This window comes from Pezoporus flaviventris, unplaced genomic scaffold (assembly GCF_033815535.1).
Source record: "Pezoporus flaviventris isolate CSIRO_AGI_PZ_B2104156 unplaced genomic scaffold, CSIRO_AGI_Pfla_v1 ptg000080l, whole genome shotgun sequence".
Lineage (NCBI taxonomy): Eukaryota > Metazoa > Chordata > Aves > Psittaciformes > Psittacidae > Pezoporus > Pezoporus flaviventris.
In genome coordinates, this window is record NW_026892628.1 from 1781264 (window position 1) to 1796753 (window position 15490).

At 60.1% G+C, this 15490-nt stretch overlaps 2 protein-coding genes and 1 non-coding gene across 4 annotated transcripts; 2 read left to right on the plus strand and 1 right to left on the minus strand.

Annotated features, from left to right (window-relative positions):
- Positions 1–31: 31 nt before the first annotated feature.
- Positions 32–5661, plus strand: R3HDM4 (R3H domain containing 4). 2 transcript variants are annotated; one of them, XM_061474581.1, is made up of 8 exons: positions 32–267; positions 2809–2963; positions 3078–3196; positions 3437–3560; positions 3936–4021; positions 4723–4808; positions 4947–5002; positions 5496–5659. In XM_061474581.1, exons 1-8 carry the CDS (start codon positions 224–226, stop codon positions 5597–5599), a joined length of 774 nt encoding a protein of 257 aa, XP_061330565.1. In that variant the 5' UTR covers positions 32–223; the 3' UTR covers positions 5600–5659. The 2 variants fall into 2 exon arrangements, with proteins under 2 accessions (XP_061330565.1, XP_061330564.1); XM_061474580.1 differs by lacking the exon at positions 32–267 and adding an exon at positions 2376–2519 and having other exon boundaries at positions 5496–5661.
- A 940-nt stretch (positions 5662–6601) lies between these two features.
- Positions 6602–6708, minus strand: LOC133280277 (U6 spliceosomal RNA). The gene has a single exon (XR_009747106.1). It is a non-coding gene; the product is annotated as a U6 spliceosomal RNA (small nuclear RNA).
- Positions 6709–7082: 374 nt separating this feature from the next.
- On the plus strand, positions 7083–14915 carry MED16 (mediator complex subunit 16). Its single transcript, XM_061474601.1, has 14 exons — positions 7083–7243; positions 7830–7937; positions 8121–8290; positions 8858–9289; positions 9483–9588; positions 9953–10108; positions 10420–10631; positions 10873–11079; positions 11972–12182; positions 12365–12498; positions 12588–12780; positions 13034–13250; positions 13652–13735; positions 14413–14915. Exons 1-14 carry the CDS (start codon positions 7108–7110, stop codon positions 14537–14539), a joined length of 2493 nt encoding a protein of 830 aa, XP_061330585.1. The 5' UTR covers positions 7083–7107; the 3' UTR covers positions 14540–14915.
- Positions 14916–15490: the final 575 nt, after the last annotated feature.

Below are 15490 nucleotides of genomic sequence, written 5' to 3' on the forward strand. Positions count from 1 at the left end.
AAGGGCGCGGCCCCTTTAAGAGCCCCGAGGCAGCGGAGTGGATTTAAAGGGGCCGCGTCCCCGGGGTTCCGTCACCACCGAGCCCCGTTTCTGGGGGTTCCCCCCCCTCCCAACCACCGGGACCCGGTTCCGCCCCCCGCGGCACCCCGGGGGTGGGACCACGAGGAGTCCCGCCCTTCTGACGCCACTTCCTGCGGGAGCGCCCCGGTGCCGGTACCGGGCCATGGTGGTGCTGCGCGGCGGTGCGGGCCCCGAGGAGCCCTACCCGTGAGTGCGGGGCGGCGGCGGGGGCTGCCGGGGCGAGGGGCTGCCGGGGGCCCGGCCCGGTCTCCATCCTTTGGGCTGTCGGTGCGGTCGCGGCTCCGTCCCGCTTTCTCCTCCCGGCTCCGGTCCGTCTGCGGCTGGGGGGGATCGGCGGCGGCTGCACCGAGCCGGGAGAGGTTCTGCGCCGTCGGCCCGGACGGTGTCAGTGGCCGGAGGCCGTGATTAGGGTAATGGGGTAATGAATGTTTACCCCGTGAAGGTCACGGGCGCTCCCTGGGGACACCGGGACCGGGGTTTTGCCAGCTCCGAGCAGCATTCCCGCCTGGCAGCGCTGTCTGTGTGGGCGCCGGTGGGTGCCGTGTCCATTCGCTGCACGATAACCAACGGGATCTGGTTAAAACCCCTCCGGTCGGGAGCGGGGACGGCTTCTTTCTTGCTTGGCAAAGAGCAGATGGAGGAAAAGCCGCTCAGCTCCGTGTGGAGCCGGCTCCCGGGGGTCGGGGTTTTACTGCGAGCTGCTACGGGAAGGGGTCCCCGTGATGTTGGCACCATGGACGTGGAGCTCGTCCGAGCCCGGTGCCAGCACTGACTCCTGCGGCTGTGTCGGTGCCAAACGGGACGTGGCAGCGCAGGGTGCCCGGGATTGGTGCCCCGGAGGCTTCGAGGAGCTGAGGCTGAGCCTGCACTGAGGCTTGAGGCTCAAAGAGGGACCGAGGGGTCCCTATGGGGGGCCGGGGATGCTCCCACCCTGGCGGCACTCACCCATCACTCACCCCTTTGTTCCTGCCAGCAGAGCCCGGAGGTTGAGCCCTCCTCTTCCTCCGCCCGCTGCCCTGGGTGAGGGCTCCCCTGCCTATGAAAGCAGGGTCAGTGTTTCCCACTCCGTGCCTTGGACCCTTCTCCTTGAAGGGCTTTTCCTGCTGCCCCAGGGCCGAGCTGGTGGTGCTGAGCTCTGTGTGCTCAAACCCATGCTGGTGGAAGGTGACACCCTCCATTTATTACTGCTTTTAATCGCCTCTCTAGCAAACCTCAACCTGGCCTGGGGTTACCGCTCCCCACCCGCCTGCAATAGCCCTTTTATGTATTCCAAAGCCACCTCTCTGCCGCTGTTTCCACTGGAAGGGGGGAGATTGTTGGTTCTCCCCCCCCCCGCAGAGGCTTCAGTTCAGGGCAATGGTGGGGGGGAAATCAAGGTTTTGGCATGGGCAGGTGGCTGGCGGCTGTCCCGGGCTGGAGCTTGTAATCGGCTGGAGCAGCCTGTGCTGTGCCAGCACCTGATTGCGGGACGGGTCTGCCCTGAGCCCCACGGTGCTGGGAGAGCTGGGCTGGGGCAGCCTGGAGAAGAGAAGGCTCCTGAAGGGGAGACCTGAGAGCAGCTCCAGTGCCTGAAGGGGCTGCAGGAAACCTGGAGAGGGGCTTGGGACAAGGGATGTAGGGACAGGCCAAGGGGAATGGCTTGAACCTGCCAGAGGGGAGACTGAGATGAGCTCTTAGGCAGAAGCTCTTCCCTGTGAGGGTGCTGAGGCGCTGGCACAGGGTGCCCAGAGAAGCTGTGGCTGCCCCATCCCTGGCAGTGTTCAAGGGCAGGTTGGACACAGGGGCTTGGAGCAAGCTGCTCCAGTGGAAGGGGTCCCTGCCCGTGGCAGGGGTTGGAGCTGGAGGAGCTTTAAGGTCCCTTCCAACCCAAACCAGGCTGGGATTCTGTGACAGGGTGGGCACAGCTCCATGGCAGGGGCAGGGGAGGACGTGGGTGCCGCTCCTGTGTGGGGTGTTTTGGTCTGGGGGTGTGGGTTTTCTCGCCCGCCCCCCCCTTCTGCTGCGCTAAAGGAAACCCACACAAACCCAAGGGGAAGCTGCAGTGCAGAGCTGATGGGTAAAGAACGAGCCAGGAGGCAGTGCCGCTTCCTGCCTTGGTGAACTTTGAGACCCGAGCTGTTGCATTGAGCTCAGCTTCTTGCTCATCCCATGAAATCATCTCCAGTTCGACGGTCATCCCTAAACCATGCGCGTGGCCAAATGGCACCGTGACCATAGAGTTACTCATGAACCGCCTTTGGGGGTACCCGGCAGAACCAGCACCACCAGCCCGTGCCGGGAGCCGTGGGGAGCAGTACCGGTGTGGAGGGAAGCGCCGGCCCAGCCGGTGATGACATGGCCAGGGCGAGCGCTGCCTCGATAACCGGAGATAGGAGCCGCTGCCGTTGCCAAGGGCAGGACGGCTCCGGTGGCTCTGGCTGGGTGATGGCGAGCGTGAGGTGCGGCGGGGTCCCCCCTGTGGGATTGACCCCTCTCGTTTCGCCCCGTGTGCCGGTGGGATTCGTTACCTGGAGCGCGTGGCTGCTTTAAGCAGGCCTTGGAGCCAGCCGTGGTTGAGCCGCACAACGCTGCCGTCAGCAGGGAGCGGAGGGGTGCAGGGTTAGGGGGAGGATGGGGTGCCTGCTGCTGACGCTCTGCTGCTGTGGGCTCTCCTTGGGTTTGCAATGCTGCGGCTGCCCCAGTGGGTCTCAGGGTGGGCTCAGTCCCTTCTCCCCTGTGTCGCCACAGGAGGATCGAGGACTGCTTGCCCCCGCTGGAGGATTCGCCATCCAAGAGGTTCTCCCCTTCCAAGAGGAAGCAGTATTACATCAACAAGGCCATCCGCAACTCGGACCTCACCCCCAGGGCCAAGGGGCGCAAGAGCCTGCAGAGGCTGGAGAACAGTAAGGACCCGGTACCGGCTCCCTGCGAGGGGGTTGTGCCCCCCAAAACCCCTCTGCCGGGGGCCTCGCTGAAGGCACTGCCTCCTCTCTCGGGGGCTTTGCTCTTCCCCACAGCCCGTTACCTGATGACGCTTCTGGAGCAGGATGGATGCGGGAGCGAGGAAGGGGAACCCATCCACTCCGCTGCCCCGAGCATCTTCACCGAGGCCTGTAACAATGAGACCTACGTGGAGGTAGGTGCGGGCATGGCCACGGTGGTGACCTTGTCTGTGGTGTCCATCCTGAGGGCTGTGCCCATGGGACCTGCAGGGACCGGTACCGGGTCATCGCCTGCGGAGCCACCTGCATCCTCTCCCAGAGCGGCTTTTCCGCCCTGGGATGGACGATGAGGAGATGGGGAGGGAGGTGTGGGGATGTGGGGTGAGGAGGGGGCTCCCCGGCCAACTCTGCAGCCCGGTGCCCTGTGTTGTCAGATCTGGAACGACTTCATGAACCGGTCGGGAGAAGAGCAGGAGCGAGTCCTGCTCTACCTGGAGGAGGAGGCCAGGAAGAAGCACAGGAGGAAGCTGCCTGTCAAGAGTGAAGACAAGTGGAAAGGTGCTGGGAGGGGACGCTGGGTGGGGAGAGCCTCTCCCTTTCCTCCTTGCTTGCTTTTGGGGAAGGGCTCTTTCCCGAGGGCTGCATCCTGGTGGGGCGGTGAATGAGGGACCTCAACTTCATCATAACGGGGGGGTTATTCCTGACAGTTCCCACATGGGCCTGGGGAGGGAGTCGGGAGCATTGGGGTGATGCCTGCAGCCTCCCTCAGTGCAGGGGGGCTGCCGCTGCTGCTGCTCTGGGGGTGACCTCGTGCAGACCCCCAAGGGCCGGGGTGCAACGGGGAAGGGAGTTGGGCTCAGTGGTGATTCCATGCGGGTACCAGGGCTGGGCGCTGTGTCCAAGCCCTTTCCGTGTTCCCTCCGCCGGCCCCAGAGCACGCGTCCTACTCGCCCCAGGAGTGCTTCCAGCGCATCAGCCGCCGCCTGCGCGCCACCCTGAAGCGGGGCCGCATCCCCATGGTGAGCCGGGAGCTCTGGGAATGCCGGGGTGGGAACGCTGCCGGCACGGCGCATATCTGGGCTTGCTTTGGAGGGTTCTGGCGTTAAAAGCTCTTTTGCTGGGGCTGTTCCCATGGGCAGCGGGCGATGGGGGTGTTCATCCCCAGGGGAGCCTTGGAGCGCTCCACACGGGCTAGTTGGGAATACCCAGATGTGTTCGCAAAGGGGGCCCGCAGTGAAGCCTGGATGGGGAGGGAAGCCCTGGGAGCCTGCTCTGCCTGCCCGGAGCCCCGGTGCTGATGTTCTGCTCCGTTTGCTTTGCACTGAGAGCAGCCCCAGCTCCTCCTGCCCGCTGGCTTCTGCTCCCTTTGCTCTCAAATGAGACTCGGTGCTGCTGCTCTCTGGGGTCGTGGTGCTCCGGGGACCTGCATTGAGCTGAGCTTTGGCTCTTGGGAGGAAAGGAGCCGTGGGCACGAGGTCGGGCTGGCTGCTGCCGCTCTGAGCATGGGGAAGGTGCCAGCCCCTTGGCACGCGATGTACGGGGTTGGCAGGAGCTGGATCCTTCCCTGCCCCAGGGGATGGAGCAGGGAGATGTCTCCTTTCCCTGCTCCTTCCTGCTGCCTCACAGCCAGGGGCTCTCCTTGGAGCTGCTGGCCTCAATCCCTCGGGAATCGGAGGCTCCATCGCTGCTGCTCTCCCCTCACTGACACCTCTGCCCACAGGGCACGCTGGAGGGGCTGGAGGAGGAGCTGCTGGCCTTCTTCTCCGTCACCCCTCACTCCGTCTACACAGCCCTGATGGACAACAGGTACTTGCCCAGCTCGGGCTCTGCAGGGGCTCACCCCAGGGCACTTTGTGCTCCCCATCTCGGATCCATGGGATCCAAGCCCCGGGCGATGCTGGTTTGGGCCATGCTGGTTCTAACCCTGTCCCCCATCTCCCCCAGCTTCGAGCGGCTCCTGCTCCACGCTCTCTGCCAGTACATGGACCTCGTCTCTGCCAGTAGGAGCCTCGCCTTTGCTCACGTGGGGTTTTGGGGGCTTGGTTTTGGGGCTTTGTTTTTGTTTTTCCCTTCCCTTCCTCGCTATCTCCCCTCTGCAGCTCAGCCTCTTCCTCCCTCCTCCTCCCGGCCCCACCTTGAGCTGCAGCTCACAGATAACCCCGTGCTCCCACCACTGAAGCCCAGCAGCCCAAAGCACGAGGTTGCTTGTGGGGCTCCCTCTTCTCTTCCCATAGGGAGCAGCCATGGGCATCCCTCAAAGGTCTTGTTGCCAAAGCAAGGCTGGGGGGGGGAGAGGCACCGGGCTCCATCCCTGGAGCATTTAATTAGTAGCTGCTCATGGAAAACAGTGTGAGAGTGCTAATGATGGAGCCCATGGTGCAGACAGGGGTCCATGGAAGGGGCTGGGGATGGAAGGAGCTGGGAATGCCGCAGATGGGATCCCCGAGGGGAAGGGGTGGGATAAACAGCTCCCTTTTCCCCCCCTCATCCCAGGTTCGGACATCGAAGGGAAGCGTCAGATGAAAGTGAGCAACAAACACCGCATCTTCCTGCCCCCCGAGCTCCTGCTCTCAGACTACCTGGGGCAGATGAGCTGATACCCGCCCCCAAGGGACCCCCAGCCCCTCGCTTTGGCACGCCGACGTCTTCCTTCATCCCTTCTCTCCCTGTTGATGCCCTCCTGAGGGGCTCATCCCTCTCCCTGCTCTGTGGAGATCCCGCATGGATCCGGCACCGGGGATGTGTTTTGTGTGTCTATTGATGGCCCAGGCGCTTCGAGCGATGCTGGGGCTGGGCCAGACCCCACCTCGTGGGGTGATTTCGGGCCAGATTCCTCCGTGGTGAACCAGCTCCTGGCGGCTGCTGAGCCAGCGGAAGAGCCTCGGGGCTGTCGCGTTCCCGGCGTGGTTTGTCCAGCGCCCGCAGCCCTGTGCCTGCGGTGGGGTGATGTGGGGTGCTCCATCACCACCACCACCCCCCAGGGCAGGGTGCTTCTCGCCCCGTGGGTGTTTGGGCAGCGCCGTGTTCCCTGCGCCGCTGTTTTTAAGTGTAATATAGCCGTGTTTTTTATTGTGTGCAGTGTATTTGTGTGCGTGCTGCTTGGGGTGGGGGGGATGCGGGGTAGGGGTGTCCCTGAGGGGGGTGTAAAGGGTGCTTATGGGGAGGCAGGGTGGCTGAGAAGCCCCATATGTGAGATCTCGGAGAACCACGGCATCAATCAAGTTGGAAACGAGCTTGAAGCTCTTCCAATCCAACCGATCCCAGCGCTGCCACTGACCCATGGCACTGAGGGTGAGCGGTTGTAGGGCTGGTGCCTGCAGCCCTGGGCAGCCTGTTCCAATGCCTGAGCACCCTCTGGGGCAGGAATTGTGCCTGAGCTCCATCTAAACCTGCCCTGGTGCAGCTTGAGGCCGGTTCCTCTTACTCCTTTGGAGCAGAAATCCCTGCACCCTCCTGTGGGGCAGCTGCAGGGAGCAAAATCCCTGCCCCTCACAGCAGCACCCATAGAGGAGGTGTCCGTGGCCGTGCCCCCACTTGGCAGAGGGGACCCCTGGGCTCCTCTCGTGTGCCCCGTGTCCAAAAGCAGCGCAGAAAAGGAGCAAAATATGGAACGCTTCACGAATTTGCGTGTCATCCTTGCGCAGGGGCCATGCTAATCTTCTCTGTATCGTTCCAATTTTAGTATATGTGCTGCCGAAGCGAGCACGCAGCCCAAACTCACCACAGCGGTATTTAAACCCCTCGAATCCAAATATTAACAGGAAAGGGTGATTCCGAGCTAACTGCATTATGGGCCTTCCTGTGTATTCCCCCGTTCCGACACGCCTCGCAGGGTGTTTGAACACTTCTTTTTTTCACCAAAATCGCCTAAATCTCTCCGTTATTTTTGCGGCCGCCGCCGCGGTGCGTTCTGGGTTGGCAGCTTGCAAATGACATTGCCACCGGTCCCCTCCCCACCGCGGCGTTGAGGGCCTCCAGGCCGGGCTGCCCGCCGCGGTGCCTGACAGCGCGGGGCGGGGTGGCGCAGGCGCGGGGGGCGGGCAGCCCGGCGGGGCGGGGGCCTCCGAGGCATCGCGTCCCCGGTACCGGTGCCGGTGCCGGTGCCATGGACCTGGCGTACGTGTGCGAGTGGGAGAAGAGGCCCAAGAGCAACCATTGCCCGTCCGTGCCGCTGGTGTGCGCCTGGTCCTGCCGCAACCTCATCGCCTTCACCACGGACCTCAAGAATGAGGAGGAGAAAGGTGCGGGGGGTTCGTGCGGGTCTTACCCCCCCCCCCCCCCCCATTCCTTAGGTTTATGGAGTCATGGGATGGGTTGGGATGAAGGGACCTTAAATCGCATCCAGTTCCAATCCCCTGCCATGAGGACCCCTGCCACTGGAGCAGCTTGCTCCAAGCCCCTGTGTCCAACCTGCCCTTGAACACTGCCAGGGATGGGGCAGCCACAGCTTCTCTGGGCACCCTGTGCCAGCGCCTCAGCACCCTCACAGGGAAGAGCTTCTGCCTAAGAGCTCATCTCAGTCTCCCCTCTGGCAGGTTCAAGCCATTCCCCTTGGCCTGTCCCTACATCCCTTGTCCCAAGCCCCTCTCCAGGTTCCCTTCAGGCCCTGGAGCTGCTCTCAGGTCTCCCCTTCAGGAGCCTTCTCTTCTCCAGGCTGCCCCAGCCCAGCTCTCCCAGCCTGGCTCCTTCCCAGCACAGCAGGGCTCAGGGCAGACCCATCACCATAGCAGTCATTCAGTGGCTTCCCCTGTGTCAGCCGCTGGCTCTGCAGCCTCACCGGGGCAGCCGGTGGCTGCTCACGAGTGGTTTCCTTCTGCTCCTGTGTAGATCTCACCCACATGGTCCACATCATCGACACCGAGCACCCATGGGACGTCTACTCCGTTAACTCTGGCCACGCTGAAGTCATCACTTGTCTGGAGTGGGATCAGTCGGGTGAGCTTGGACCTTATCCCTGCGTCCCACCATTCACAGGACACGATTCCTCATGGAGAATGAGTTTCTCCATCACTTCACAGCCACGAACTGGCCATCTCCCTCCAAACCCCACTGGGGTGCTTTGATTTCTTCATTCTGCGTTGATTTCTTGCCCTTACCCCCTGGTTCTCCTCACTGCAGGCTCCAGGCTGCTCTCTGCAGACGCAGATGGGCACATCAAGTGCTGGAGCATGACGGATCACTTGGCCAACAGCTGGGAGAACACGGTGGGCAGCATGGTGGAAGGGGACCCGGTGGTGGCCCTGTCCTGGCTGCACAACGGCGTGAAGCTGGCTCTGCACGTGGAAAAGGTTTGTCCCAGCTCTGCAGGGCATGCGGGCAGGAAGGCTGGCTCGGGTCTTGGAAACCTCTGCTCCTGCTGCTCCGGGCTTCCTCCGTGGCCTTGGGCATGTCGCAGAGGGGAGTTTTTCCAGCCACAAAGAGCAGTCAGGTCCCAGGTTCCTGGGGGGGGTTCAGGGGGGTTGGATGCCTTGTTTCTCTTGGTGCTTTAAAAGCATCGTCCTCAGTCTGGTGCTTCGGTTTCCTCGGTGTTAAATGGAGATCAAAGAATTTCTTTGCCTACCAGAAGAAACCCTTTTGAGGTCCTGAGGCTTGATCTGGGTGTTTGGGAATGGGAGCTCTGTGTGTGCACGGAGAAAAGCAGCGTGTAGAGAACCCTAATTATGCCAGGCTCAAAAGGAGCAGGGCTGCCAAGAAGTCGCCTACTGATGGGTTCTTACACCTGAACTCTTTGTGTGTCCCACAGAGAGGAGCTTTTCCCTCTCCTTAGTCCCATTGCAGAGCTGGTGCCCGTGTCCGACCCGGTTCAGCTCCACCTGGGGTGCAAACATCGTTGTGTTCTTGCCTTTTATTCCCAGTCTGGAGCATCCAACTTTGGTGAGAAGTTCTCCAGGGTCAAGTTCTCCCCATCGCTGACGCTCTTTGGGGGGAAGCCCATGGAGGGCTGGATCGCAGTGACCATCAGCGGGCTGGTGACCGTGTCCCTCCTCAAGCCCAACGGCCAAGTGCTGACGTCCACAGAGAGCCTGTGCCGGCTCCGCTGCCGCGTGGCCTTGGCCGACGTGGCCTTCACCGGAGGGGGGAACATCGTGGTGGCCACCTCGGATGGCAGCAGCACCTCCCCGGTGCAGTTCTACAAGGTCTGTGTCAGCGTGGTGAATGAGAAGTGCAAGATAGACACCGAGATCCTGCCTTCCCTCTTCATGCGCTGCACCACGGACCCTGCCCGCAAGGACAAGTACCCGGCCATCACTCACCTCAAGTTCCTCGCTCGGGACATGTCGGAGCAGGTGAGCATCTGCACTTAGAGCAAGCAGGAGTTACACAGAGAGGTCTCAGCCTCAAAGCAGCCTCTCTCCATAGGGATTATAAACTACTTGGGAAGAGGAGCCTCGAACGAGAGCGGGGAGGTGGGACAGGAGGGCAGCTTGCCCCGTTGTGCAGTCTCCGCGTGTGGCTGCAAGATGGGTTTCTGTTTGGCAGGTGCTGCTTTGTGCTTCCAACCAGAACAGCAGCATCGTGGAGTGCTGGTCTCTGAGGAAGGAGGGCTTGCCAGTCAACAACATCTTCCAGCAAATCTCTCCTGTGGGTGAGTCTCTGCACCAGGTACTCTTAAGAACGGGAGTGTGGTCTCAGTGGAAATGGAAGGCAGGTTCTCAGCTCCATTATCACACCCAGGGGACCATCCAGAAGGCCATGTTTGTTTTACAGGGGGTCTCAGTCCATCTCTTTGCCCCTTAGGAACCAGCTTGCTGGTTTCCAGGAGGGGATTTGTTCCTTTAACTCGATCCAAGGCATTCTGTGTGTTCTGTCCTCCCACCGCCCTGGTGTAAAGAGCAAACACTCAATGTAATGTGGAACCCCTCTGAGTCGAGGAGGGTGGGCAGCAGTAGGAGGGGATGTTCTGATCTCCTCATGTAGAGGTGTCTCACTTGCTTACTCGCTTCTCAAAGTTGGAGACAAGCAGCCCATGATCCTCAAGTGGCGGATCCTCTCTGCCACCAATGACCTGGACCGCGTCTCGGCTGTGGCTCTGCCGAAGCTGCCCATCTCCCTGACCAACACTGACCTGAAGGTGGCCAACGACACCAAGTTCTTCCCTGGATTGGGTAAGGGGGTTAATAAGTACTAAATAAGTAGCTTTTGCCTGAAACTTTGCCTTCTTAATTTGCTGAAATAAGAACGTGGAACAAACCATGCGGAATGCTGATGGGAAAACTGCCCAAGACGTGGTATCTTCCTCACCATCCCGTTTGGTTTCCATGGAAAGAGGTGTTTCTCTGTGGAAATGTGACCTCAAGAGACAAAGTGGGCTGGGAACCTACAGCCTTTTGGGTGCTGTGAGCCCCCTTCTCTGGGCCAGGTCTGGGTTATCCCGGAGGAGTCACTAGCCCAGCCTTGGTTTGTCTTCTCTCCCCAGGCTTGGCTTTGGCTTTTCACGATGGCAGCGTGCACATTGTGCACCGCCTGTCCTTGCAAATGATGGCTGTCTTCTATGGGTCCTCCTCCCAGCGCCCCGTGGACGAGCAGGCCATCAAGAGGCAGCGAACTGCTGGACCCCTGGTTCACTTCAAAGCCATGCAGCTCTCCTGGACGTCCCTGGCCTTGGCTGGCATTGATAGTCACGGGAAGGTATTGTGCTCTATTAGGGGGGGAGTGAGATGTTCTCATCCAGGCTGCCCCTAAGTGGTGATGGGATCACTCAGAAGAATGCTTGGAGTGTGATTGACAGCTGTGAAACGAGATGGGAGGTATCCACTGCTGAAGGAATTCTGCCCTTGGACCAGGAATGAGCCTTGTGTTGCCTTGTAGCTTCATGGAGTATTTCCAAGCCAGTTCCTGATGCAGGTTTTCCTTTGCCTCCTCCCTTCAGCTGAGCATGCTTCGCATCTCACCCTCCATGGGCCACGTGCTGGACATGAACATGTCCCTCCGTCACCTGCTGTTCCTGCTGGAGTATTGCATGGTGACTGGCTACGACTGGTGGGACATCCTGCTCCACGTCCAGCCCAACATGGTCCAGAACCTGGTGGAGAAGCTGCATGAAGAGTACATGCGCCAGAACGCGGCCCTGCAGCAGGTCAGGAGCTCACTGCAGAGGGTGGGCACAAGGACGGGGCTCTGGGGCTGAGAGGAGGGAGCAGGAGTTGCCAGTGCTCACAGGACTCACACTCCAACTGCCTGGCTGTGCTGTCCCTCAATGCTCGAGCAGCACTCGAGGTGGGAAGAGCCCCTGCTTAAGCCTGTTCCTTTTAACCATAGAATCATGGAATGGTTTGGGTTGGAAAGGACCTTAAGATCATCCAGTTCCAACCCCCCTGCCATGGGCAGGGACACCTCACACTAAACCAGGGCACCCAAGGCTCTGTCCAGCCTGGACTTGAACACTGCCAGGGATGGAGCATTCACAACCTCCCTGGGCAACCCATTCCAGTGCCTCACCACCCTCACAGGAAAGAATTTCCTCCTTATATCCAATCTAAACTTCCCCTGTTTAAGTTTTAACCCGTTACCCCTTGTCCTGTCACTGCAGTCCCTAATGAAGAGCCCCTCCCCAGCATCCCTATAGGCCCCCTTCAGACACTGGAAGCTGCCCTGAGGTCTCCACGCAGCTTCTCTTCTCCAGGCTGAACAGCCCCAATGTTCTCAGCCTGGCTCCATACAGGAGGTGCTCCAGCCCCTGAGCATCCTCATGGCCTCCTCTGGACTTGCTCCAGCAGTCCCATGTCCTTTTCACGTCCTTTTCACTAACATCAGTGGGTCTCTACCTGGTGGAACCTTCAGGGGAGATGGTGAAGCCTATTTCTGGCAGAGATCTGGGAACAGAAGCGCTGTTCATACACGCCCAGAACAGTGCTCCCTATTCCTGTCCCTCGTGGGCACCGCAGAGAGCGGTGAATTAAAGCTTTAAAGAGCTGATTGGCATTCTGCCTTCCCTCCTGCAATCCCCTCGTGTCCTCGGGGTCGATCAGGTCCTCTCCACCCGCATCGTGGCCATGAAGGCCTCTCTCTGCAAGCTCTCCTCCAGCACCATCGCCCGGGTGTGTGACTACCACGCCAAGCTCTTCCTCATCGCCATCAGCTGCACCTTGAAGTCGCTCCTGCGCCCGCACGTCCTCAACACCCCGGACAAGAGCCCTGGGGACCGGCTCACCGAAATCTGCTCCAAGATCACGGATATAGGTAGGGATTGCTCTGGCCACCGGGTGGTTTGTGTTGGATCGTTCCTCTTTCAGGTTCGGGATGGGTTCCCTGCCTTTGAGGGAGAGGGGGGTGACCTCTCTTGGCACTGCAGGGGCAGGGAGTGCAGTTTGGATCCATCTTTCCTTTCCCCTGAGCCAGGAGACGTCTTCTTTCTGTTTCAGACATTGACAAGGTGATGATTAACCTGAAGACAGAGGAGTTTGTCCTGGAGATGAACACCCTGCAGTCCCTGCAGCAGCTCATCCAGTGGGTGGGAGATTTTGTGCTCTACCTGCTGGCCAGCCTTCCTAACCAGGTGAGAGCAGCCCCGGGGCAGCCGGAGGGGGCTGCATGCAGTGCTTGGGCAGCATTCAAACCCCAGCCTTGCTGCTTTCCCCTTCGCAGGGCTCCCCTGTGCGGCCAGGGCACAGCTTCCTGCGGGACGGAGCATCCCTGGGCATGTTCAGGGAGCTGATGGTGGTGATCCGCATCTGGGGACTGCTGAAGCCAAGCTGCCTCCCTGTCTACACAGCGACCTCCGACACGCAGGACAGCATGTCCCTCCTCTTCAGGCTCCTGACGAAGCTCTGGCTGTGCTGTAAGTGTTTACCAGCGTTCCCGAACAAAAGAACCCTTCCCTCATGTGGCTTGTGTGTGGAAGGAATAATTGCAGGGAGTAACTTGAGAGTTACTGAGCGTTTAGAAAGGGCAAGTACAGCTGCCAGGCTCTTTGTTTCCTGGGCTGTGTTGGCGGATGGAGGAGGAAACCGCACGCGGTTCTCTTGATCTCTAAATGAGAAGTGTCAAGATCACGCCGGTTCTCTCCTCTCTTCGCTTTATTTCCCATGCAGGTCGTGAGGAAAATCACATCACGGAGCCCGACGATACCCTCGTAGACGAATGCTGCCTGCTGCCCAGCCAGCTGCTCATCCCCAACATCGACTGGCTGCCCATCAACGACGGCATCATCAGCAAGCTGCAGAACAAGCAGCTCGTCCGGCTGCAGTTTGGGAAAGCCCCCGGCCTCGTCGGGCACACCGTCTCCTCCCAGTTCGATGCCTTTGTCAGGTACAGACACCTGAGGCCAGTGGCTGGGGTGGTGGCAAGAGGGTGCAGGGGGAGGCTTTGGGATGGATCTTGGTGGTTCTGAGAGGTCATTGGGTGTAGGACACCTCTGTGTCTTGGTTTGGCCTCTTGCTCGTGGGGCCCAAGAGCAGTCTGTCCTCTCTGCTTGAGTTCATTTCTTAACTTGCAGCAGGCTGGCGATTTAAAGTGTTGAAAAGAGATCAAAACGGAGGGGGGAAAGGGCTGCTTTGTGGTTCAGTTCATGTCAGCACGGCCTCCAACCCCATGGCACTCGATGGACGAGGTGGCCGAAGCCTGGTGGCCGCTGAAACGCAGCTCCCTGTCCTGTCGCAGCTTTCAGGAGGGGATGCTGTAGAAACATTCCCATTCTTCTTCCTACCCAGGGCCCCTGGACAGCCTAAAATCGACCACCTCCGGCGGCTGCACTTGGGAGCCTACCCAACAGAGGAGTGCAAGTCCTGCACCCGGTGAGTGATGTGGTGTGACCCCCCTGCAGCAGCCCTGGCACCACCTCCGCCTGCTCTGTGTCGCTCTGAAGCTGTCTCTCTTTACCATCCTCACTGCTATCCCAGTAGCACCTCACGTTGATCCCATCTGAGCAGAGTTTGGCCCATAGAGTCCCGATGAGTGATGGATGATCCCCAGCTCCCTTTGCAGGTCTGGCCTTTAAAGCAAACTGCTGCTGTTCTTGGGGAGGAGCTGGTGCAAGGAAACAATCAGCATCCCTGGTTGCCTTCCAAGCTGGGCTTGCAACTTTAAGTCCCTTTGTGCTCTCCTCTTCATCCACCCTCCCGAGAGAGCCTGGATGTCAAAAGTAATGCGGGGAGCAGACATCCATCAAATCATGTGATTGAATTAGCTTTAATTACTGGTTTTAATGGCAAGGCTCTGCAGCAGATCATCCTTACAAGATGACTGGCTGCTGTTTCATGTATAAATAGCAGCTGGGGGCCGGGTCCTGTTCCCAGATAACCTCTCCTCAGTTAAGATAATTGCTCGCTTGGTTTCAGCTGGTTTTCAGAGCTCACAAACGTCACCTGCACATGACAGAAACTGGTTTCCTCCTCCACTTCCCTCTGTGATCCATAGACTCCCCAGCAGCACCAGCTGCTTTCCCTGGGCCCAGCTCCCTGTTTCTCTCCAGGTGTGGCTGTGTCACGATGCTGAAGTCACCCAACAAAGTGACGGCGGTGAAGCAGTGGGAGCAGCGCTGGATCAAGAACTGCTTGTGCGGGGGGCTGTGGAGGAGGATGCCCCTCAGCTACTCCTGACCTGTGGGGCCCGGGGGGGGGGGACACAGCACCAAGCAGAGGAGCTGCTCTGGGCCTCCTTTCTCGGCCGTGTTTGGGGCAAGGGATGCTCGGGGAGCAGCATCCTGGTGCTGCCAGTGAGCCAGTATCAGGCAGCACCGCGCTGCTGCTGCTTCTGCTCTCGTGTTGATGTACAGAGGAGGGGAGGGAGCTCCTTTTCCCTCTTCTTTCCCAGGAATATCTAGAAGGGAATGAGTGCCAGAGGTTTCCTGGGGAAGGGTGGTGTCTGGGCCCAGCAGGTCCCAGTGCAAGCCCTGGCCTGGGCACAACGCGGTGGCTGGAGGGGACCAGAGCCCCCAAGGAGAGGGGAGCAAACGCTGGGTCCTCCCGTTCCTCCTGTGCTTTGGGTTACTCCCCATTTCCCTGCACTCCTCCATCCCTTCATCCCAAGTAAGCCTTGCCCCTGTGGGAGACTCCGCTGCCTGTGCTGTAAGGGAGCCATCCCTTCCCTGCAGGAAGCACCCGGGTGCTGTGCCTGGAGCAAAGCCCTGGTTGGCTTTGGCTGAACCAGCAGCTCCTTTGTAAATAAAAGGCCCCTTCCTTTTGTACTGAACGTTTGGGTGCCTTTTGGGGGGGGGTTCAAGTGACTTTGGTGGCACAGCGCCGAGCCCTGGGCACGGTGCATCCCTTGGGAAGGGTGCAATTGGAAGGGGAATTCATGGCTCCAAGCTCTGCCAGGTTATTATGGACACAGGACACCCCCCCCCAGCAGCTCTGCAGGAATCACTTTATTGCAGCAGCAAAGCCTGGGGCTTGATGCAGCCTGGGTTAGGGGGCACTGACCCCCCTGTGCAACCCGGCTGGGCTTGCACTTTGCAAGCGGGGGGCCGGGGACCCCCATCCCCTGGCTTCACGCTGGTCCCCAGGCACAGGGGATGGCCCAGGAGTGGGTCAGGGCAGTGGTAGGAGCAT